The following is a 26,215-nucleotide window of genomic DNA, read 5'->3' on the forward strand; positions in this document are numbered from 1 at the left end:
AGTTTAAGCAAATGCTAATGATCATCTTTTCAGGTGGACCTGGGCCAGGAAAAAATGGTGAGCGGCGTGGTGATTCAGGGTGGAAAACACTACGACAAGAATGTCTTCATGAAGAAGTTCAAGGTGGGATACAGTCTAGACGGAGAAGACTGGTCCCTCATCAATGAAGACAACACCACCAAGCCCAAGGTCAGTTTATCGTTATAGTTTTGTCATTTCTATCAGCTGCATTTCTGTTTTAGTATGTTTAGCTGTGTCTCATCCTCACACAGTGTGTTGTAGCCCAGGACTGTAATCTGCAGCATGTTTTACCCTGTTCTTGACTGACATTTCCAAAGCCTGTAATGTCAAAGTTAAAATGTAATGCTGCTTTGTGATTATACATTCATGAGCTTTTTGTAGTTGTGTTTCTGCTTTTGTCCCACATTTATCATCTCATCCTCTTCATGTTTTTTTAAGTAGCAGTGGCATGCTAATGCTAACAGGGAGTCAATTATAGATTAGAGCTAGCTGATTGAAATGAAACAAATGTCCATTCTTACTACCGTGTTGACTCCAGTGTATTATAGACGTGTTCAAGTCTTACAAACTACCGTATTGGCCCGAATATAAGACGGCCCTGATTGTAAGACGACCCCTTTTTCAAGATTCAAGTTTGAAAAAAGACTTTTTGAACACCAAATTCATTTTTATACAGACAATAATTACAGTACATCCGAAACAAATGATTAGAACAATATATCTGAGAGAAAAAGCATGTTATTTTCCTCATTCAAAAATCTTAATATCTGAACATTTAAATATGTAGAGTGCAATCACATTCGTAAATTAATTCTGGTTTTGAATTGTAAATAAACCAACCTATTGTGATAAAACAACAAAATTGCAATAACTGCATTAACCATTAAATTGAAGTCTAACTGTAACCGAGTCTTAAAACAAATCTGTATAAGGAAAAACATTGCAATAAAATAATGCAAACTGGTTAAACTTGAGAGTAGCTGGGATCTGTCATGACAGAACATCGCTTCAATGATATCTGGCGCCATCTAGCGTCCTGAATCGGGAGAGTAGTTGAGATCTGTCATGACAGAACATCGATTCAATGATATCTGGCGCCATCTAGCGTCGTGAAATGGTATAATGTTTAGACCGCGAATATAAGACGACCCCCTCTTTTTCAGTGTTATTTCAATGCAAAAAACACCGTCTTATATTCGGGCCAATACGGTATGTTCGTTTGAATGTGTTTTTAATTTCTCACAGCGGTTCCATGCAAGTTAAGACAAATTTACTTGTGACGTCTTCCATGAGCAGAAATGATAACAAGTGCTGATTGTGGTGACAAGACATTTGTCTGTCTTGCAGTCAAGACAGTACTGTCCCTGTTTTTGTACATCATGGAGCTTCCTAGTATAGAATGTGGCGTGTCCACAACTTGATTGACGGGTGGTTTTTGTGTTTGGAATGTAGAATGAGAGCAGCGGATTGAATAAGACCCCCTGAAAAAGGCCCTTGGGTCTGTAGAACTGCTTTCATTCTCACCCTGGAGAGGAAATCTATATCATTGCTTTGCACACTCCACTTCCTCTCTTGGGCTCGCCCCTGTGGAACCGCATCCTGCTCCGTGCCTTCCAGATGGTGTTGCAAAGGAGGGTTGTACTAGCGGTGGGCCTTAGGTGGTCTACTCCCGCTGCTTGACTGCATACAATGTGTTGGATGTTGCTCACTCGTACGTCTTATTTCATAATATAAACTTGTAAATAGGGTTGACTTTTCTTAGTAGGAGTGGGAACCTCTTGGTACCTCACGATACGATTTGCGATACAAAGCTCACGATAAAGATGATCTGACGATATAGCGATACAACGATTATCGATACATTGGTCAGGAAATCATTCTAGGATATTCTACAAACAACTAATGAACAGAAAAACAAGCTTTTGCTGTGAATTGGAATGAGTTTATCACTAGTAGACATTCAATCCGTTTGAACTGGGAGGGATGGCAGCGAATGATCGGATGTTCATTCGCTGCCACGCTCCCAGTTCAAACGGATTGGACGTCTATGGCCATCAGTGACAGCCAATGCCAGGCAATGAGGTAATTTTGGGCCATTTAGGGTCATTTACCTGTTGATTTTCAGTTACTTCCTGTTGATCTTGGGGTATTTTATGGGTGTCTCCCTGTTTAATGACCTGGGAATCATCCAAATGAATAGGCAGTGACTCAAACTCAACAGAAAATGACCTGTAAATGGCCTAAAATGAACAGCAAGTGATCTGTAAATACCCTGAAAATCGGACAGAATGACTGAATTCTCTGGTTTCGAATGAACGAACATTCCCAGTCTATATGGATTGGGCATCGAGCACCGTCAATGCAGCCTTAGAGTTAACTGAGTCACCATCATGGAGGAAGATTTTGGTAGCAACCTGTTGGTTCATTTTTTTGTTTTGTTTTGTTTTTTAAACAATTTTTTGATTCTTGACAGGAGCATATCTATAACGTTTTTGGGATACAAAGTATCACAATAGCACAATGCTGAAAATCCAATTTAAAGCAATAAAACTGGCCAATGGAGGGCAATAGCGCATTTGGTAAGACCCGCGACCCGAACCAACGGAACGAACGGCCAGGGCGCCGGCGGAAGACGACCGAATGGACGTCCAGGATGCCAGGCGGCGGACGACCGAGCAGAACAACAGGGAGGACGCACGGGGTGCCAGGCACTGGGCGACCGAGCAGAACGACCGGGACCACCAGTGCATCAAACGACGCCATTGAGTCTGTGCTGCTCGCTGAGCAGAGCACGCGCCGCCGTGCTCGGCCGCTCGCGTCCCCCGCACCCTCCAGTGTCCCGCGGACGGCCAAACAAGTTCCCCCCCAGGAACACAAGTTGTTGGTTCATTTTTGTTTGGTTTTTTTAGACATTGACACCTTTTCAAAACAATATCTCGATTCTTGGCAAGAGCATATCAATAACCTTTTGGGATACAAAGTATCACGATATATCACCATTTCGATATTTTGTCACACCCCTTTTTCTTAGCGTATTAAACTAATACACCATCTATCGCCGCCAGTGGCAGTCAATGAGTTAAGATATGCTTCTCCTTCGATGCACCTTTTTATAGCATGGACAGTAAATGGGCAGTACTTAATGTCTGCTTAAGTCGAGTTCTATTTTTTTCAGGTGTTCTCCGGCAACCAGAACCACGACACACCTGAGCTGCGGTCACTGGGTCCTGTGCTGACCCGTTACGTCCGGATTTACCCGGAGAGAGCCACTATGGAGGGGGTAGGCCTCCGACTGGAGTTGCTGGGCTGTGAACTGGATGGTGAGTCAAAACATGAACGCACACAAAACAGATGGTTGGTAAAGCCCCCTAAGCTGTATTGTGACATTCTATAAAACTACTGATAACTCAGGAAAACAATTCAAAATAAAACAATTATCTTATGAACGTGCTTGGTTTCAAACCATAATGAACATCATTTTTTGACTTTTCCTGGATTCCCTTCCCATAATTATAAGTTTTGGTATTCTACCTCAATATCGTCTCATTCATTGCCTCATATTTGGATAGATTTGATTTTTATGGACTCCGAAATAGTTTGGACAATATCACTGTCACCCCGAATACTGTAAATACGGTGAGCTCACAGAATGTTTGACGGGAAACAGAAGCTCAGCACGATGTTGTCATGTTATACTCAACTAACTGCTGACACTGCTCTTCAATGGTCAGAGGATTGGGAAGTGGGAAAGTAGCTAACATTGTTGTTTTTCTGCTTTCACTCCCAAGCCTTGCCTTGGTAAACCTAAAAAAACGGATGCGTATACAGTATATTCTAGTCCTTCTCAAAAAATTTGCATATTGTGATCAAGTTCCTTATTTTCTGTAATGTACTGATGAACATTATACTTTCATATATTTTAGATTCATTAAACACAACTGAAGTACTTCAAGCCTTTTATCGTTTTAATATTCATGATTTTGGCAAAAAAGTCAAGAAAAAACAAAAATCTCTATCTCAAAAAATTAGCATATGTCATCAGACCAATACAAAGTGTTTTTTTTATACAAAAACAGTCAACCTTCAATTAATTATATCAGCTATGCACTCAAAATTTGGTAGGGAAACCTTTTGCAGAAATGCGTGCTTCAATGCGGCGTGGCATGGACACAATCAGCCTGTGGCAGTGCTGAGGTGTTATGGAGGCCCAGGATGCTTCGATAGCAGCCTTAAGCTTATCCACGGTGTTGGGTCTGGTGTCTCTCAACTTCCTCTTCACAATATCCCACAGATTCTCTATGGGGTTCAGGTCAGGAGAGTTGGCAGGCCAATTGAGCACAGTAATTCCATGATCAGTAAATGGTTTTGGCACTGTGAGCAGGTGCCAGGTCGTGCTGAAAAATGAAATCTTCACCTCCATAAAGCTTTTCAGCAGATAGAAGCATGAAGTGCTCCAAAATCTCCTGATAACTAGCTGCATTGACCCTGCCCTTGATAAAACACAGTAAACCAACACCAGCAGCTGACATGACACCTCAAACAATCACCGACTGTGGGTACTTGACACTGGACTTCAGTCATTTTGGCATTTCCTTCTCCCCGGTCTTCCTCCAAACTCTGGCACCTTGATTTCCGAATGAAATGCAAAATTTCTCTTTCATCTGAAAAAAGTACTTTGGACCACTGAGCAACAGTCCAGTGCTGCTTCTCTGTAGCCCAGGTCAGGCGCTTCTGCCGCTGTTTCAGGTTCAAAAGTGGCTTGACCTGGAGAATCCTGGCACCTGTAGCCCATTTCCAGCACACGCCTTTGCACGGTGGCTGTGGATGTATCTACTCCAGACTCAGTTCACTGTTTCTGCAGGTCCGCCAAGGTCTGGAATCGGCCCTTCTCCACAATCTTTCTCAGGGTGCGGTCACCTCTTCTGGTTGTGCAGCATTTCCTGCCACACTTTTTCCTTCCCACAGACTTCCCGCTGAGGTGCCTTGATACAGCACTCTGGGAACAGCCTATTCACTCAGAAATTTTTTTTCTGTGTCTTAGCCTCTTGCTTGAGGGTGTCAATGATGGCCTCCTGGACAGAAGTTAGGTTGGCAGTGTTGCCCATGATTGTGGTTTTAATGAACCAGGCTGGGAGTTTTTAAAAGTCTCAGGAATTTTGCAGGAATTTTGCAGGGGTTTTGAGTTAATTCGTTGATTCAGATGATTAGGTTAGTAGCTTCTTTAGAGTACCTTTTCATGATATGCAAATTTTTTGAGATAGGGATTTTTCTTGACTTTTTTGCCAAAATCATCAATATTAACACAATAAAAGGCTTGAATTACTTCAGTTGTGTGTAATGAATCTAAAATATATGAAAGTGTAATGTTTATCAATACATTACAGAAAATAATTAACTTTATCACAATATGCTAATTTTTTTGAGAAGGACCAGTACTATGCCACTTCATTTACAATATGTGATCCTGCTGAATAGAGCGCAAACACTCAGACACCTGATAGCCACCTGCTAGCCTCTGCAGTCAGTCGTCACAACATGTATCATGTTACTTTGAGTTAACTTCGCTTGGGCTTTTGTTAGTGATGTCATTTTTTCATATTTATCAACATTTTTTATTGTAAAATCTTTCGAGGGGTTCTGAAAAAAGACAGCGTTCTTAAGATTATGTTTTTTTTTTTAAACTCATGACATTTTTACCTTTTTCAGTGTAGGAAAAAGAAATAGGATTCCCAGTAAATTCTTTAAGGCAAATTGACCGTTTTCCCCTCCAAAATCTAAATCTGAAAGGGAAAAAAAAATGTTTTGGTCTTTTTTTCCTGCTGAGAGTGAGGTAATTCTTGTCCTATATACTGTATTTGTATTCATTCCTAATAGTTCTTGGAACTCTTGTAATGTGTGTGAATTTAATTACGCAAATTGTACTTGGATTAGCATACATGGGCTCCAAGAAAGAAAAAGTTGATTTGCATGTAATTAAAGGAAGTGGAATTGGAGTGAGATGGAGGATTAAAATAAGACGTGAGCGCCTTAAATTGAAATACCGGCGTGGGAACAGGAAGCCTTTTTTATCTGACTTAAAGCGTTGAACGTGCGTCAAAGTGTGGAAAGAATGTCTTCCTAAGTGCTCGGAAAGGAGCTTTTTCTGTTCGCTATTCATGTTCATGTCATAACATCACAGGTAATATTTCTTCAGATGAACACTTTTAGCCTCCACAGCCATCATAAGAAAGTTTTGTCTCACAATTTGTTTTTCTCTTAAGAAATCACACCCACGGCCTCGCCTACCACGCCAGTCAGCTCCGCACTTCCTTCTAGCACAATGGTAGTGACCACCACATGGTCCCAAACGGTGCCCTTCACCACCTGGCACAGCAACACCGATTCAAAGGCTCCCGAAGACGACAACTCGGTGACAGGTAAGCCTTTTCAGCTGAGATTTATTCTAATGATCTGGGGTCTCTGTCAGCACAGTAGAACAAAAAAATCAGGTTTTTTTTTTAGTTGCAAATTTCAGAAATACAAGTGAAGCAAACAGATGAGGCGTTGAAGAGTGCGCGTGTGTGAAACTTTAACCCACTGACCTTTAACCTTTCTTGTGTGTTCCATGCGCATGTGGCAGGAGGTGTCACACCCGCTGACCCCGTGGTGGACTTCATCCCAGGTCAGCTTCCGGCCTCCTCCTTCTTTCCCTTCATGCTTGAGTTGAACAATTGTCATTACGAGTACAACTGGGAAAACCAGATAAAAATATGTTGTACCAACCTGTGCATAGAGAATGCATTATATAAGCTGTAACGTTAATGCTGTAGTCGATAGCATTATCTTCATCCCTAAAGCCTAAAAGCCTCCGCTCCTTACAAAGAGTCCATTTGCAGTAAAAGTTGACACCTGGGAGTCATGTAATGTAACATTTCTTCCAAGGGCGTAGGTTTGGTCTCAATGTTGGTAGGGACGATATAACAGCATAACCTGCATGTACACATTTTGCTTGGGACAGGACATTAATAAGACTAAACAGATTGGGGGAGGGCTACATTTCTCTCCAATAAGAACCTAATTAATTGATAGGCTTGATGATTGATGCAAAATAAATCTGTATTGCACTCTACTAACTTTTCTTACTGAATTTACAGTATAACGTCTTAATCTGATTTTTTTTTTTACTTAAATCTAGTCGAATAATTTTCATCTTGTTTTGAATTTTAAAGGCTAGTAAACAGATTAATGGGTCAGATTATTCAATGAACTTTTAGTAAATATTACCATTTGTTCTTATTAAACCTATACATCTAAAAGTCAGTCATTTTTACCTAAATCAAGAAAAAATGCTTTCAAATAATGTTTTGAACAATATCTATTCTTGTATTAAGAACATTTCTTTTTTTTTTTTTTTTTTTTTTTCCTTTACCCTGTCCTGTTCAGCTGCTTGACACAGAGAATGGAGATCTGAGTGTCCGATTGGTCAAAACAGTTTTAATATATCACATGGGAGTATGACATACTCCCATTGCGATCATTCAACGTACCTTGTTTATTAGGAGAAAGCAACGAGCAGGAAGGGGTTATGGGGGAACAGAAGAAAAGAAGAAGGGGGAGACAAAAGAAGCACAGACAAAAACAACAAAAAATACATTGAACTACACTAACTATGAATATGTTGGTGCTATCGTTCGCTCTTTGTATGATTAAATTAAGAACATTTCTGACAAACAAGTTTTTTTTTAGTTTAAATATACAAACGTTCTGCTTAAAATAAGTCTGTTAAGCTTATTTTCAGCTAGCTATTTTCTTATTTCAAGAAATCTGAGTAAAATTTACTCGAAGAGCTGGCAGTTAATTCCACTTATTTCTATTAGTATTACACTGAAAACAAGGGAATTTATTTTTTTCCCCCCAGTTTTAGGGAGGTGCGTTTTTGCAGCGCATATGTATTGGTTCAGTTGATACACCGTTTGATTCAAACCTTCTTTTTTTTTTTTTTTTTCAAAAACTACTAAAGAAACATTTTGAAAACTTCCAGAATAGATGTCTGGATTTTATTAGAAATTTAAATTGCATTATTTGACGTTTTGAACACAAATGATATTAACATACACAAGAAATATAAACTTGTTAATCATCTCTTAAAGAGCATACGAGAGGAGAAAAAAAAGTCTTAAATAGCATTATTATGTGAATTAGAATCATATTTTGAGACGATTCGACTATATACAACAATTAGGCAAAGCGCAGATGACGAGAAATTTGTCTTTTAATCTGCCGGTTAGCCACACCTACCATTATAGGGCTCTAGCGTCCCCAACAGGTGGATGACGTCAGCGGGAGACTGGGCTCATCGGTTTTACTATTCAGCCCATTGAGGGGGACTTATTCAGAACGAGGAAAACCCGACGAAGAGAGCTGCAAAATGTCATTGTTTCAGTCTCTCTACTCCAATATTTTTACAGGATATTCTTTTTATCCAAGTATTTTCCCCAATAGCTAAATAAATGGCTTGAGAAGGACCAGTCAGCCCGTCGAGGGGGAAATATTCACAACGAGGAAAACGCGACGAAGAGAGCTGCAAAATGTCATTGTTTCTGTCTCTTTCCTTCAATATTTTTACAGGATATTCTTTTTATCCAAGTATTTTCTCCAATTGCTAAATAAATGGCTTGGTCATGACAAATAACAGTCTTGTGCTAAATGGAATATGAAATAATAAAAATGCACTTATTCAGGACGACGTGACAAAATTACTCCATAATGGTCAAAACTGTCGACTTCACCTTTACTGTCGCCCCTCCCGAACGATATTTTATGACACCTAAATCGGACATATGTCATTTCCCTTCCCCGGCTTCGGAGAATGTAAACAAACCAAGAGGCGTGACAGCTAGCCGACATGCTAACCCGAACCGAGTGATGTTTCAAAGTCTCCAAAGCGGAAAATCACACATAACTAGCCCGGATTATTTGACATGACGACTGGGTTGTCGATTGTCTTCGCGGACCGGCAAACCGTCCGGTGGAGAGCAATTTACAGTTCGTTCCTCGGAGGAGGGTGGCTGCAGTTGTTGTGCAGCTAACGTCCAGCTAATGTGCATGAGGAGAGCTTTTTACATGCCCATCAATGATCAAACGCAAGTAGTCCTTTATTTAAAGAAAGTTTGTAGTGTTTACTTTGTAATCGCTGTATTCGTATTTGACATAATACAAAACAAGATGTTTACTCACTTCCTCGTAAGTCCAATAGTAGGGCTTGTTTTGGCCAATATCCACGGTGAATGGGAACCTTTTGAAACTCAAAAAGGCGCATACGCCTCTCCCTCATAAAGCAAGATTTTTCTGCAGCTGTTTGGCTGACGTGATGCGAAAAATAAACGTATTAAATCCTTAGTCCTCATACACAACAGTACGGCTGTAGTGAAGAGGACGTCTTCAACCGTACACGTCACAGCGCCCGCCTCCTCAATGCAAGACCGAAGCCGGAAGTCACTCATTTTCATGCCACGGGATTAAAAAAACTAAACAAATATAGCGATCGCTTCCACACACATCCAAGCGGTCCATATCATTCAGGAGCATAAAATACCGCGTGTATTATGAAATAAACATGCTTTTTCCTGTCACATGCACTTATCCAGGAATGCAAAAAAAATAATAAAATAAAATAAAATAAACGTTTGTCTTAATACCGCTCAAAATTGTCTAAATAAATTAAATACAACACAAAAAAATCTTATTAGTCAGGGAATAACAAAAAAAAAAAGAATAAAAATGGAGCCTTCTTTCAGGTAAAACACTACTGCTTTTGTCCACAAGCACAAACTCAGCAAAAAAATTACAGCTCCTTTGGGCTGCTTTAAGAACACATAAGCAAAATAAAAATGAAAACTGGGGAGAAGGAAGTAAACCTTGGTACACTAAATTTCTTACAGCTGAGCAGAGTTCACTATATTTCTCACCTAAGTTATAGGAGAAAACACATACAGAAGGACACTTCTCCTTGAGCTTCCTACTCCGATAGCAAGCTCTCACAGTTTAATGTAATGGTAACGTTAAATTGTGATGCAGGTCGGACTTTTAGTAGCAAAATTAGTGGTGCGTTTCTTAACAATTGCGTTTTACATTACTCACAGCGGGCTGCTGGCTGAAAAAAACTTCTAATATCCGTCCCATGTAACGTAATTCTGTCCTGAGAGTTGCATGGGGGGGTTGTTTGAGGAAAAAAACATGGAATGGCGCATTCAACAAGTAAAAAAGGGGCAAATGTAATTCTGAAAATAATTAAAATAATTCACCTAAAAACGGTAGGGTCAATTCTATCGTTACAACATATTGGAAAACAATCTGAATGACCTATATAACTGAACACATTATCTAATGCAAATAAGGTTGCTTAAAAGTTGGTGGGGACAATTTGAGCCTCCTGAAAAGTTGGTAGGGTTTTGTCCCTATGCAAACCTACGCCCTTGATTTCTTCACTATTAGACATCAGCTTTCATAATGACAACAAAGGACAGTTGGTAAAAACCTTATTAAATAACATATTAGGTCGATGTTTGTGCTGTGAAGCGCTCTGTTCTAAACCCACAACTTGTTCAAAGTGTCCCAGTGGGATCCAAATGATGCAAACAGGAAGTCGGAGAAGCCCTGGGGACACGGCGCGTCCCCGAGTTCAACCCTGGCTTGTTGTGGACCTTAAAATCTTAAATAACAAAACACAAAAGAGGTGAACAAAATGCAAAAGACGAGGAAAGCTGTGAGGGTTTTTTTTCATGAGAGCTGGATTAAAGCCTCCTGGGTGTCAATTAGAGAGAGCCCAAGCTCTTTGGAAGACAGCAGCTCACATTCTGCAGGACCCGCAGAGCTTATCTCTGCAACCTATTAGCTAACAAAAGAGCTCCCAAACAGTAACATGTGCATCCCAAAATAATTTTGCTGTTTATAATGATTTGTTTCCAAGTTGGAATGCATTGGTTACATCATGTAACACACTATTAAAGTCAGAATGAATCCTAAATCTTTTTTAAAAAATCAGTTTGAATAGACTCAGTACAATTTGAACCGAGCATCATTGCATGGTGCATCAGCACGCTGGTGGTGCCGCACCCTGGCCCCGACCCCTAACACGTATCCGTGTCGTCTCCTTACTGAGGAAAACGCCCTGAAGCCAACCTATAGCATCTCAACTCGCCTGTGCGCTTTGCATCTGCAGAAGGATTTAGTTGGCTGTGACGCTCCCTCTACGCTTTCCCTCTTCAACCAGCTGTGGAATATTGATGTTATGGGCAGACATTTCCCAACACGACTCCAGAAAAAATGCAAAACAAGTGCGACCGTCTAGAGAACCCATACAAAGACCACTTACTAAACATGTAGAATACGTTCCCCTGCTATGATAACTTTTAAAAATTCAGTAGTTTCTTGACATACAAGTGACCAGTGTTGTTAATAATGGCGCGAGAGTATAACGGCGTTAGTAACGCTATACTACGTTATAATAGTAATCTAATTAACTACTTTTCCCATCTTACGTTACCGTTACTGAGGATGTGAAGGCATGCGTTACAATAATTTGGTTGAATGATGGGCTAGATGTCTGAGAGACACAGAGGGAGCAGACAGGGAAGGAGTTTGTGATGCCGTTGCAAACGCAACCCTAGGTGGCTCGGAGCGTTAGCATAACATTTGCGTTCTTGCTAGCATTAGCATTTAGCGTCACGAGCGTCATCTTAAACTCTACGGCAACTTTTTTTTTTTTTACATACTGTTCGTGGTGTTCAGGTGGGTACAATCAATTGAAAATAATGGACTGTATACCTGTTGAGTATGCATTATCATCTCCAAATGGGTGTTGTCCTTGTAGATGCTACAATATAATAATAATTTGTTTTTGATTATTTTATTACCAAAAAAAGTCACTTGCCCTAAACTTTTCTTGAATGACGTATCCATAAACATTGAGTGATTTTTTTTTTTTTTAATCGAAACAACCAAAGCAAAGATAGGAGAGGAAAGATATTCAGAGCCTCACCTGCAAATTGAAAAATATATGTGGCGGTAAACACTCAGGTGACTTGAAGTTCCGCTCTGAAGCCCCCAATATGGCCAAATTTCAAAATTGTCCGAAATGCATGTGTGATACATCATTGGAAAGCTTAAAATCTCAATTTTCTGGGGGAAGAAATTTTTGAACAGGAGGCTATTTTTAAAGAAAATTTTTTTTAAATGTTTTTTAAACAGCAAAACCCTATCTGGAGGTGAGAGCACACGAGAGCAAAATTACAGACGCCATGACTTTAACGAGATATTATCGCGTACTTACCTCGTTTCGATCCAAAAACTCCATGTAGCGTGTATCAATGAGTGTCAAGCGTAAGACACAGCTGTGAATGGCCACAGCTGGATTTATTTTGGATTTTATGGGTGAAACATGGTAATAAAACAAGGGTCGCAATGCAGAAATCGCAGACATCAAGCAGTGGTCGAGATATTCTTTTTCATATATTCACCCGTTTTTTGTTTTGTTTTGTTTTTTCAATTTTTCTTTGTTTGGATCGATTATTTATCATCTAACAATTAAAATGCAAATTAAAAGATAGTTATGAGGTAGATATCCGTGACGTTTTTACAGACGCCATTTTTTTTCAATGTGAGGTAATTTGTTTAAAAGTTAAAAATATGTGAGTGAATAATTAAAAAAAAAAAAAAAAAAAAATTTAAACAAAATATTAGACATCACTTAATGATTCTAAGCTAAAAATGACATTTTGAATGATAAATATAATTAATTACCTTTGTTTTATGGCTGGGTTGAAACGAAAGCTGTTGCGCGACGTCTGTAAACGGGGATTTCCAGGGTAAAACGGACAAATTAAAAATAGTTTATGTTTATATCTGATGTAAAAGACATTATAGAATGGATCATGTAATAATGTGTAGAACACGAAAAGTAACGTCAGTTACTTTGCCAGTTAACTAATTACTCTTACATTGAGGTAAATGAGTTGCTAACTCAATTACTTTTTGAGAGAAATTTGTAACTAACTAATTACTTTTTTTTAAAGTAAGATTAACGACGATGCAAGTGACAGGCTTTAACATTGTTTCTGAGAAACAAACAGATGTAAAATGTGTACATAAATTTGTTTTAATCAAATCGCACTTATCTAATATCAGTAAACATCGGATTGTCCAAAAAATATCGAATCATATTGTCATGAAATTGGTGAGTTACACTCCTACTAGTTTGTCTACTTGTATTGTTATTGAATCATGTGCTGCCATTGACGGTAACAGACGTTCAATTCATTTTGATTTTTAATTAGTTTAAATGGATTGTACGTGTTCGTCATCAATAGGAGCCAATGTGTTAAGTGAAGCAATGTGATCCTGCAGATAAAAATTAGACAAATGAAGCATGCTGTAGTGTGTATTACCGCTACCTAAAGGACTGGAGTGGAACATATTAAAATTTTAAGATATGCTTATTGTCATTCTCGTAAAATTACAATAAAATTACATTTGCAGCTGCTGTACCTAAAAAATTGCCCAGTGAGCGTAGCTTGTGTGTCCATCAAGCTTCCATGTTGTAACCACTGTTGTTCTTGTGGCGCGCAGACTACTTGTGGTTCGCCTGCAATTTTGACTTTGCCTCCTTCTGCGGTTGGACCACGGATGCGGGTTCGGGTGCCGAGTGGCTGATCCAGACTGGCTCGGGAACTTCGGCCGCACGCAGGGCGCCCACGCTGGACCACACGGGTAACGCGAGCGCTCGCTGTTGTTTTTCATTGTTGCTTTTGGCTTGTCGGGGAAGTGGCTGGAAGATTTCCTAAACAAAACATTAGAGAAAAGAAAGAATTTGCTGCTGACAGAAGATGAGCAAGAACAAATTGACTGTTTTGGTTTGGGCCAAAGCCGCACATAATTTTAATGGACAGTGCGATTTTATTTACTTGGCGGTACTAGTCTGCACATTCTGTTGGTGTCTCTATACTTATGTCCAAAATCCACACTTGAACAGTGGGGCAAATAAGTATTTCGTCAACCAATTGTGCAAGTTCTCCTACTTGAAAAGATTAGAGAGGCCTGTAATTGTCAACAGGGGTAAACCTCAACCATGAGAGACAGAATGTGGAGAAAAAAAAACAGAAAATCACATTGTTTGATTTTTTAAAAATTATTTACAAATCATTGTGGAAAATAAGTATTTGGTCAATACAAAAAAATTCTTCTCAGTACTTTGTTATGTACCCTTTGTTGGCAATAACGGAGGCCAAACGTTTTCTGTAACTCTTCACTCTTCGCTTCGTGTGAAGAAATCAACTGTGGAAGCAATTGTTAAAAAATGGAAGACATACAAGACCACTGATAATCTCCCTCGATCTGGGGCTCCATGCAAGATCTCACCCCGTGGCGTCAAATTGATAACAAGAACGGTGAGCAAAAATCCCAGAACCACACAGGGGGACCTAGTGAATGACCTACAGAAAGCTGGGACCACAGTCATAAAAGCTACTGACAGTAACACAAGGCACCGCCAGGGACTCAAATCCTGCACTGCCAGACGTGTCCCCCTACTGAAGCCAGTACACGTCCAGGCCCATCTGCGGTTCACTAGAGAGCATTTGGATGATCCAGAAGAGGACTGGGAGAATGTGTTATCGTCAGATGAAACCAAAATAGAACTTTATGGTAGAAACACAGGTTCTCATGTTTGGAGGAGAAAGAATACTGAATTGCATCCGAAGAACACCATACCCACTGTGAAGCATGGGGGTAGAAGCATCATGCTTTGGGGCTGTTTTTTTAGCAAAGGGACCAGGACAACTGATCTGTGTAAAAGGAAAGAATGAATGGGGCCATGTATCGAGAGATTTTGAGTGAAAATCTCCTTCCATCAGCAAGGGCACTGAAGATGAGACGCGTGGCTGGGTCTTTCAGCATGACAATGATCCCAAACACACAGCCAGGGCAACAAAGAAGTGGCTTTGTAAGAAGCATTTCAAGGTCCTGGAGTGGCCTAGCCAGTCTCCAGATCTCAACCCCATAGAAAATCTGTGATGGGAGTTTAAGGTCTGTGTTGCCCAACGATGGCCCCAAAACATCACTGCTCTAGAGGAGATCTGCATGGAAGAATGGGCCAAAATACCAGCAACAGTGTGTGAAAAGCTTGTGAAGAGTTACAGAAAACGTTTGGGCTCGTTATTGCCAACAAAGGGTACATAACAAAGTATTGAGATGAACTTTTGGTATTGACCAGATACTTATTTTCCACCATGATTTGCAAATAATTTTTTTAAAAATCAAACAATGCGATTTTCTGTTGTTTTTTTTCTCCACATTCTGTCTCTCATGGTTGAGGTTTACCCCGTTGACAATTACAGGCCTCTCTAATATTTTCAAGTGGGAGAACTTGCACAATTAGTGGTTGACTAAATACTTATTCGCCCCACTGTACTTTTTACATGTAGTGAACGTCACAACACTTCTGTCCAACAAGCTCAATATGGCTTCAGTTCGTTGCCATAATTCTCCAGATTTACATCCCCTTTTCACTTCGTGTATGTGTCCAAAAACATTTGTCGACATTTCCTTAACTTTTTTAAAACTAATTGTTGATCTCCCAAAACTCCCAAGACTCAGTGAAAATGTTCATCTTTTAAAACATTGTGTTTGTGTCTGAGCTTTTATGCCCACATATTGTCAATATTTTATTTCAACTTTTCAATTACTGTAAGTTACCAGAACTGTTTGGCTATTCTTCTGACTGTCTTTTATTTATTTGTTTGTTTGTTTTTTATTTTCTGTAACGTCTCCCAAAACCTTTCTCCAACAAAGGCAACATTTTTTTTTCTTGTCATATTTCTCCACATTCTTTGTCACTATGCGTTTGTCAATGATATGACATTTTAAAAACTTTGTTTAACCTTTGCTACATTTGCTTTTGTCATATTTTTCACATTCTATAAATTTCCAAAAGTGTTTTTGACATTTTAATGTTCTTTTTTTGCTTGTCTTTCAACTTTTACTACTGTTTTTTAATCCCGTCCCACAACTTTTGTCCAAGAAAACACATTTGTTTGGCATATTTTTCCTATGCATCCCAATTTATTTTCATCCGGTACCCAGTAGCATTTGTCTTTAGTTGTGCACGTTTCTTTGTTTGTTGTCTTCATTCTTTTGCCAACGTTTTCCCTTTTTTGCCACTTCTTTGTCCAACATTTTATTTTCACTTTGTGTGTGTGTGTGTGTGTGTTGGCAATAGTTTTATCCACATTTGAACTTCATAAATGCGTCCCAATACTTTCAACCCAATTTTGTAATGACTTTGGCATGGCAATTTTTTCCCAGTCCTTAGTCTGGTTGTCCTGCACTGCCCTCTGCAGGCCGCGCTGGAAACTTCATCCTGATGCATCTGACCGCCTCACCGTTCCGAAGGGATGGAGAGGATGCAGAGCGGGTGGCCAGGCTGTCCAGTCTGCCCGTGACGGCGCCCCACGCCGACCTGTGCGTGTCCTTCTGGTACCACATGCTGGGCCAGCACCCCGGGGTGCTCCGCATCAGACAGGAGGCAGATCAGGAGCAAGACGAAGGGAGGGGGAGCATCCTGTGGACAGTCAGCGGACACCAAGGAGCGCGATGGAGAGAAGGACGAGTTTTACTACCCAGATCCAGCCAATCTTATAGAGTAAGTCTTGCTGTCCTGAGCTCACAGTGTGATTGTTCCAGATTGTTTGAGATTATTATGGTAAATACCATCTTGCTAGGTCCGGTGTTGCTTTAGCGGAGCATGTGAAATTGCAACTTTACTCGCTAAACAAGTAGCTGTTATTTTTAAATGTCCTTAAAGCTTCTGTTAATTCATCTCTTTAGCTTTGTAGTCTACAGTATGTGTTCCCTTTAATGACCTTTTTTAAAACAGTAACATCTTATCTTCACATAACAAGTAGATGATTGTCCCCAGTGTCTGAAGTGGTTCCATCTGGCGTTACCTTCGGGGACACTCTGAAATTAGAGATTTCCCCACACAGCAACTGAACAACTGAGCAATTATCCCAAAAACGCAGTGAATGATCATGTTTTAGTGCCGTCGACGGGAAGGGCGTAGGTTTGGTCTCAATATTGGTAGGGATGATATAACAGCATAAACTGCATGTACACTTATCACCAGTGTTGTCAGTAACGCGTTACTTAACGCGTTACTGTAATCTGATTACTTTCGTTCAGTAACGAGTAATCTAACGCGTTCATTTTTCGAAGCCAGTAATCTGATTAAAGTTTGTTTCCTTAGTGTCTGTGCGTTACTATTTTGTTTTTTCCCTCATGATGTATGTAGAATAAAGAATACTGTAGTCATGTTCGAAGAGAATCTGAATAGAAAATATTGCTCGAGTTTGACAGTGACATCGGATGTCACGCTTTCTCATCGGGTGGGGAAAAAACGGGTCACGTGTATTACCATGCTATGAGCGCTGTTGGCGGCCAACAAACAACTGGCTACCTCTCAGGATGCTAACAGTGGAAGACGTAGGAGAAGAACCACAAACTGCTGCATTTGCTTATTGGACATACAGCCATGACTTCACATTTCTCTCCAATAAAGATGACCAAAATTATCTCCGTGCATCGTAAACTTTGCGCTGGCTCAAAAGGGCAGTCGACCGCTAATTACTCTACATCTGATTCAAGGAACCACTTGGAATTACAGCACAACGCGACAAAGCCATCAGGTAACGAGACAGCCAGCACTTTTACAGTTTGTAACCACCCTTTAGGTACATTTTATACTGTAGTTATAGTTTGCAACCATAGGCGGAGTGTGAAAAAAAGCGAATTAAAAGTCAAAAGTTTGGACACGCCTCATCATTTGTGCTTTTTGTATATTTCCACTTCTATTGTAAATAAACAGGTTTTATATTCTACATTCTTCAAAGTATCCACCCTTGAGGTGTCTCCAAACTTTTGGCCTATACTGCATGCATTATGAAATACTTTGTAGGATTCTTGTTCATTTCATTTGTTTTTGTTGTTTGTTTAATTGCTTTACAACTTTTATAGACAGCCTTTTAAAGGCTAGGTCTGACATTAGGCTTAATCTTCGAGTTAGCGGGTGTTTAATTAGTCGCTGGAGTCGTTTTGAACAAATTCCGTGCAGTTTGTCAGTTATTGGTTGGTTTCAGGGCTCCGGAATGGCTGAGCTAGCTCAAGTCAACGGTGGTTGAAATCAACTCCATCGACTAACTAAACCCCTGCTAACTCGAAGATAAAGCCTTATCTGAAAAATTCAATTACATGCGATGAAATTTTTCTGTTGAGGCAGCAAAGGGAGAAAAATTGGGAAAAGTAACTAACAAATTACTTTTAAAGTAACTTTGTTACTTTGATAATAAAGTAATCAGTAAAGTAACTAGATTACTTTTTTGAGGAGTAATCAGTAATCAAGAATTAAATTACTTTTTCAAGTAATCTGTGACAACACTGCTTATCGCTGGGGACAGGACATTAATAAGACCAAACAGACTGGCTGAACGGTGGTCATGGCTACATTGCTCACCAATAAGAACCCAATTTATTGATAGGCTAAATGATTAATGCAAAATAAACCTGTATTGACTTGTACTAACTTTCACACTGCAAATTTTACAATATAGTGTCTTAATTTGATAATTTTTCTAGGCGAATAATTTTTTTCATCTTGTTTTGGGTTTTAAAGGCTAGTCAACAGATACCGTAAATGCATCATTCTTCCACTTACTTTTTAGTCAGTGTTACCATTTGTTTTTATTAAGCCCATACATCTAAAAGTCAGTCATTCTTCACCTAAATCAAGGGAAAATGCTTTCAATTAATGTTTTGAACAATATCTATTCTTGAATTAAGAACACTTCTGACATGCAAGTTTTTTTTTTAATTAAATATACCAATTATTTCAGGAAATCTGAGTAAAATTTACCTGAAGCACTGGCAGATAATTTCACTTATTTCTAGTTAATTTACACTGAAAACAAGGGAATTTAATTTTTTTCCAGTTTTAAGGAGATGGGTTTTTGCAGTGCATATGTATTGATTCAGGTGATGCACCATTCGATTGTACCCTTTCTTTTCAAAAACTACGAAAGACACATTTTAAAGACTTCCAGAATAATTTCTAGATTTTTTTAGCAAATTTAAATTACATTATTTGAACAGAAATTATATTAACATACACAAGAAATACAAACTTGTTAATCATCTCCAGTGTATCCAGGAATGCAAGAAAAAAAAAAAATTCTTATTACCACTCAAAATTGTCTTTCTCGATAAATTAAATTGAAAAAAAAAGTTCTTAGTCATGGAATAACAAAAATAAATAAAAATGGAGCCTACCTTCAGGATTAACACTACTGTTTTTGCCCACAAGCACAGCCAAACTCAAAGGTAAATGAAAGCTTCTTTAGGCTGCTTTAAGACCACACAAGTAAAATAAAAACAAAAACTGGGGATAAGGGGGTAAACCTTGGTTCACTACATTTCTTCCAGCTGAGCAGAGTTTACTATATTTCTCACAGTTTAATTATCATTAACATATCAATCAATCAATCAAATTTATTTTTATAGCCCTTTACAAAACCTGAAAGGCTCTCAAAGTGCTTCACAACAAAAAATTACCCAAGATAAATAAAAGGCAGGAAAGTATTATACAATGACATTAAGAAAAAACAAATGAAACAAAAACAGCGCACCGCAATAAAAGTCCAGCAAAAAAACAATAAAACCGATAGAATCCAAAAACATTAAAAACCGTAAAGCAAATAAAACCGGGCTATCCTAATCTGTGTAAAATGCGAGTCTAAAAAGTTGTGTTTTTAACCGAGACTTAAAAAGACCTAGATCCGTAATGGTGCAGATTTCAGGGGGAAGGCTATTCCACAGCTTAGGGGCAGCAACCGCAAAAGATCGGTCTCCCCACTGCTTAAGTTTCGACCTCGGAACATGTAAAAGAAGCTGACCGGTCGAACGAAGAGTCCTGCCAGAGTTACGGAAGGTTAAAATTTCCGATAAATAAGATGGAGCCTGGCCATTAATAGAATTAAAAACAAACATTAAAAGTTTGAAATCATCAACATAGTGGAAAACACATACAGGAGGACACTTCTGCTGTACCTAAACAGCTTCCTACTCGGGTTAGCAAGTTCACACAGTTTATCGTAAAGGTAATCAGTGTTGTTAATAACAGCGTTAGAATATAACGGCGTTATTTTTTTCAGTAGTGAGTAATCTAATTAATTCTCTCATCTTGGCAACGCCGTTACCGTTACTGAGGATGGAAAGGCGTGCATTACTATGCATTACTATATTGGTTGAATGACGCGAGAAAAGTCTGAGGCGACTCACCGAGACGAAAGAGCAGGAGTGGGGAGGAGGCAAAAAAGTTGTGACGCCGAGCAAACGCGATGCTAGGTGGCTGCAATAATACCTGACTGTAGCCGATAGCCTACAAATTACGCCCACATGATATGGCAGATATGGTAGACATGGTAGATATCACATATATATAGAAGGAGATGCGAAATGACAGACACGGGGGTGTTAACAACATGTACAGTCTAGGAACTAGATGGGTTAGTAAACAGCCGCTATCTTAAAGCAGTAGACATCATAGGAAGGCTCTGTTGTAGAGAACCTTCCTAGCAAACCTAAGTAACTTTTTATCCAAAATACTCCTAAATTGGCAAAATCTTGACTTGAATCTATCTTTAAATGATGAAACAGTTTTAAAACATGTCAAAAGTAGACAGAAGGGAACTAAGGCAATGACAATTTTAACAATTTTTACCGGTTGATTCAGGGTAAAGGGTAAATTAGGGTAAAGAATTGGGCTAGGGCCAATTGTCCCAAAAACCTTTTACACTTCACATAGTGTGACCTGAGTTTTTTTTTTTTTTTTTTTTTTTTGAGGGAAAAAAAAAAAAAAAACATGAAAATTATCACCAGTTACTTTGCCAAGTAACTAATTACTCTTACATTCAGGTAACTGAGTTACTAACGCAATTAACTTTTGGGAGAAGTAATTTGTAACTATAATTAATTACTTTTTTTAAAGTAAGATTAACAACACTGATGGTAATTTTTACTTATAGTGGCTGCTGGCCGAAAAAAACTTCTAATATCCCTCCTCTTCGAATGCGGGCGGAGGAGGGCATGCCGACATGCAACGTTATTTTTAACTATGAGAGTGTGCGCGTGCATGTGTGTGTCGGGGTGGGTCAAGTCATCAGCCAATCAAAAGTGCGTTTGAGGAAAACAAATGGATCTGCATATTCAGCAAGTGAAAAGGGTAAATGTAAGTCTGAACATAATGAAAATAATTCATTTAATAATGGTAGCGTCAATTCTATCCTTACAACTTATGGGAAGACAATCTAAATGACCTACATAACTGAAAATGTTATAAAATGCAAATAAGGTTGCTTAAAAGTTGGTGGAGACAATTTGAGCATCCTGGAAAGTTGCTAGTGTTTTGTCCCTACCGTCCCTATGCAAACCTACGCCCTTGGTTGACGGCAATAGACATCCAAATCTGTTTCGACTGGGAGGTTCTGGCACCCAGTGAGCCAAATTCAAAGGGACTATCTGGTTTGCAGGTGGTGGTGGAGGGCGTGGCGGACAGACAGAGCACAGGTCACATGGCCGTGGACGACATCCGCATTCTGGACGCGCTCGACACAGACCGCTGCAAAGGTTTTGATGGCAAAGGACATTTTGAAGACCAGCGCACACTTTGTTTTGTCCTTCATCTAATGACTGGTGTTCCTTTTGCAGATCCGCAAGTTCCTGCTTCTCCTCCCACGCAGATCATCATCCTACGTATGTCCATTTTCTTATGTACTTAATGTAGAACTAGTTGGAAGTCATAGGCAAATAGTTGATAGTTGTATCTCTCAAAAGAGTTGATTGCCACCAGTGTTGTTTTTGGTTGCTCTTTTAATTTTCCTCATTGGCTTTTGGACGAAAATAGATATTAGTCTTAGTCGTATTTTAGTCATTTCAAAATGTTTTCGTCGACAAATACTTAAGCAGTTTTTGTCTGGTTTTAGTCGACAAATACTCAAGATGTTTTCATCTGCTAAAATTGAAAGGTTTTAGTCAAAAATTTAAAAAAAAAAAAAAAAAAAAAGGTTTCCAACAAGTATGACAGCATATATTTTTCAAAATGTATGCAAACTATTATAATTTAAAAAAAAAAAAAAAAAAAAAAAGAGGCTCATACTAACAGTAAATCAGGAGCACAGCTGTGTAAACTACCATTATTAAAACAGTACATTTTCAATTAATTATACTGACCTGGGCGCCATGGACTACAAACAGGACGCTTGCCACACTGAAGCTAATGATAACTCGAATGCCATGCTAATGCTACGAGTTACATTTAGTGGTTGATGACTCAGCACAGACTTTATCAAGATAACCGAGATTACCATGTTTGAAAACAAGCAAACCTGGAGCGCAGCCTGGTTTTAAGCACATCATTATTTATACGTCTTTAGTAGTGAATGAGTTGACAACTAGTCACCAGTGACGGTCAGGGTAGGGGCAAAGGTCATGTCACGTGAGTGACACGACCCAAATACTGCTACAATGCAGGCTGACTAACTACACACCCAATAACAAAATGTCACAATTTGTGAAAATATGTCAGAAATTATGGCACATTTTTGTGTAATTGTCATCTCATCTGACGAAAACTGTTCGTCGACGACATATTTTTGTTATCGTCGACGTTGATAAGAACAATGTTCTATGCACAATTCTGATCATTTCATTACTTACAATTTCTTAACACTACCCTCTGGTGGTCATGGCAAGTGTGACATCCAACCCTGTTCTCCCTGACACCCATCAAAGTGTCTAGCTGTGCCGTTTATTTCCGTACGAACTTTTTCCATGTCCATTTTCTTTAGCGATGGACTCGTTGGGGGAAGAGTCCGGTGAGCCAAGCGTCGTAAGCGAGGCGGACGACGCACTGAAGACGCTGGACCCCATCCTGATCACTATCATTGCCATGTCCGCCCTCGGCGTCCTGGTGGGCGCCGTTTGTGGCGTGGTACTTTACTGCGCCTGCTCGCATGCCGCGATGGCCGAGCGCAACCTGTCGGCGCTGGAGAACTACAACTTCGAGCTGGTGGACGGCGTCAAGCTGAAGAAAGACAAGATCAATGCACACGTCAATTACTCGGAGGCGTGATGAGCATGGCATCGGACTTTGGAAGCGGCGCGTTTCTTTCTCAGGAGCTGCAGTGATACAGACTGACCTGCAGGAGGCACTGTGTACAAACTGTACAGCAAAAAAGATGAAGAAGATCTATTTGTTTTGTTGATTTTCTCATGCTGGTGACGAGACCAAGTCACAAGTGTGAGGTATGAGTGTGCGTGCGCGTACGTGTGTGTGTGTTCTAACAGTGCCTTTTTCCCGCCACTTTTTCGATTTTTTTTTTTTTTTTTTTTTCCAACCACCACAAGTGTCTCATCCAGGGTTCCAAAACACACACACATACACGAGTAGGTTTCAGTCGCTCAAAATGTGAAGGCAGTGTCTCAGTATGGAAACACACTTTTTCCAAGAGTGCAAAATAAGGTGTATATTTTCCTGATTGTTTACGTTGACGGTCAAATTTTGTGTTGTCGTTATGTGTCTATGAGTATGAGAGTTTTTGAAAGCACACACACCGTGTTCTATTATATTGTACATAATTTAATATATTTCTATGGAAGTTGTTTTTTACACGGGAAAGTGCAGCAGTATCCTTTCTTTATGTCGTCCTACTCAGCACACACGCATGCACATAGCAATTTTGTGTGTCTTTTCATGTTAATGTGCGTGACCTGGTTTCGTACACAGGGTAACACTGGACCCCCGACGAGGAGGAACCAAATCTCAAGTTTATCCATCGTCTCTTTAACTCATTGTTTGCCAATGACAGCGATAGACATCTGATCCACTTTGACTGGGATGAATTTGCTGCTAGTGCCTCCCAGTCAAAATAGATCAGTCGACGATTGGCGTCAATGGCAAACAGTAAGTTAAACAGGCTGATTGCCATGACACTGTGTTGTCTGCCATCCTCCTACAAACAGGCACACACACAAACCTTCCTAAATTGTTTGATTAGAAAAAAAAAAAAAAGTTCCCATGGAATTTATTTATCCTAGGGAAGTTTTTGAAAATCCAATCTCTCATACAAGTCAGTAAATTTCACGTTTCAATGTATTGGATTTTTAGATTTTTAATCCCTTGATGCCTGCATTTTTAATGAATATATACAGTATAAAATATTGGAGGATTACATAAAGATAATACTAGTATTAATGCAAATACAGTATACTAAATATAGGAAATATAGGAAATCCAATTAAAAACCAAAATGTTAGAAAATCTAATTAAAAATTATAAAAAGATCTATATTAGGAAATAACAGTACGTATATATCATTTTCTAAATTTGAAATGAATAAGGAAAGGATTATTTGGGAAATATTAAAAACTAAATAAAGACGGTGGGCTTTATTAATAAAGTCCTACTTCTTATAACCGTATTTTTCAGACTATAAGTCGCACCTGAGTATAAGTCGCACCAGCCATAAAATGCCCAACGAAGAGGAAAAAAAACAATATAAGTCGCACCGGAGTATAAGTCGCATTTTTGGGGGGAAATTTACTCGATCAAATCCAATACATAGAAAAGATATGTCATCTTGAAAGGCAATTTAAAATAAAAATACAATAGAGAACAACATGCTGAATAAGGCTACGTTCATACTACAGGTCTTAATGCACGAATCCGATTTTTTTGTGTTTTTCCGACTCGAGTGAGGCATTAACTTGACGGTCTGAATGTGACGAGTCGCATAGAACGGGACCATTTCAAAATCGATCTGGGTCACCTTTGTATGTGGTTCAAATCCGATCTGGGCCACATTTTTCCAGACTGTCGCAACGGTCTGTACTGTCCAGTCTCTCAAATCGGAATTCCTGCAGCAATTACGTCATTAAAAAGTGAGAGAGATGCTACGGTAGCGGTGCAGATGTGCGTTATTAGCGCCTAGCTTGCCTTGAACACAGCTTTTTAGGAAGGGTCGGACTTCACAACAGTCATGAAAAAAAATAAAAATTGGTTAAGGATAAGCCTGAGAATGATCAGTTTTCTGTCTGCTCCATATAAGCAATATTTCAACATTGCTTACACGGCCGAGAGTCGGGGCAAACTGCCCGTATGTGTGTGTGACATGCACGGACAGTGCGTGCATGCTATCGATCCATATACTTTGAATATAAGCCTAAACTGGGATTATTTATGTCTGTTATTTGTGTCAAAAAAAAACAAAAAAAAGCAAAATATGATATCCCTGGAATGACGGCTGACAGCCAGCATGGGTGGCCATTTGTTTTAATGCTTCTGTGCATGCGGGTCGTCTTGCTCAGCGCGTGTCGGACTGCGAATTAGTGTGCATGCGTAGTACTTGAACGGTCTCAATGGACAAAGGCAGTCTGAACGGGCACGCCAAAAAATACAGATATGACAAAAAATCAGATTTGTGCATTAAGACCTGTAGTATGAACCTAGCCCAAGTGTACAGTATGACAATGTTACATGATGCATTAACAACCAAATGCGAACTTTGCCTGTATGTTAACGTAACATAGCTATTACGAGTTATTCAGATAACTATAGCATAAAGAACATGCTAACAAGCTTACCAAACCATCAGTGTCATTCCAAAACACCAAAACAACATGTGAACTGATATAATAATGTGTTAATAATTTCACACATAAGTCGCTCCTGAGTATAAGTCGCACCCCCAGCCAAACTATGTAAAAAAACTGCGACTTATAGTCCGAAAAATACGGTACTTTATTTTTTTTAATAATTGTCTATTTTTATGCCCTTTTTATTTATGATTTATGTTTTGACATTTTTATTATGACTATTTTGATTAACCTGTAAGTATTCCCCCAATGTTTTGGAAACTCAGTGTTTAAATGTGATAAATGCTTAAATATCACAAATTACTGTATGTCGGACTTTGATGGAAATGTGACTTTTTTTCCCCCAATCATAAGACATTATTTATGCTACATTCTCATTTTGCACTTTGTTTACAATTCATCCACACATTTAGGATGACATATTTTCCTAAGTAGACAAAATAATGAACTCAAATGTGCT

At 39.2% G+C, this 26,215-nt stretch overlaps 1 protein-coding gene across 3 annotated transcripts in view; it reads left to right on the top strand.

The window, feature by feature from the left end:
- LOC130929567 (neuropilin-1a-like) overlaps positions 1-23,494 on the top strand; it is a 100,384-nt gene extending 76,890 nt beyond the window's left edge. For all 3 annotated transcript variants that reach the window (XM_057856806.1, XM_057856807.1, XM_057856808.1), the window contains 9 exons: positions 34-189; positions 3,197-3,341; positions 6,282-6,437; positions 6,641-6,682; positions 13,627-13,767; positions 16,395-16,696; positions 21,633-21,729; positions 21,811-21,855; positions 22,950-23,494. In XM_057856806.1, coding sequence (XP_057712789.1) covers positions 34-189; positions 3,197-3,341; positions 6,282-6,437; positions 6,641-6,682; positions 13,627-13,767; positions 16,395-16,696; positions 21,633-21,729; positions 21,811-21,855; positions 22,950-23,233 — 1,368 coding nt within the window. In that variant the 3' untranslated portion in view covers positions 23,234-23,494. The remainder of the gene's footprint in view (positions 1-33; positions 190-3,196; positions 3,342-6,281; positions 6,438-6,640; positions 6,683-13,626; positions 13,768-16,394; positions 16,697-21,632; positions 21,730-21,810; positions 21,856-22,949) is intronic.
- The last annotated feature ends 2,721 nt before the right edge of the window (positions 23,495-26,215 follow it).

Source organism: Corythoichthys intestinalis, chromosome 14, assembly GCF_030265065.1.
Source record: "Corythoichthys intestinalis isolate RoL2023-P3 chromosome 14, ASM3026506v1, whole genome shotgun sequence".
NCBI lineage: Eukaryota > Metazoa > Chordata > Actinopteri > Syngnathiformes > Syngnathidae > Corythoichthys > Corythoichthys intestinalis.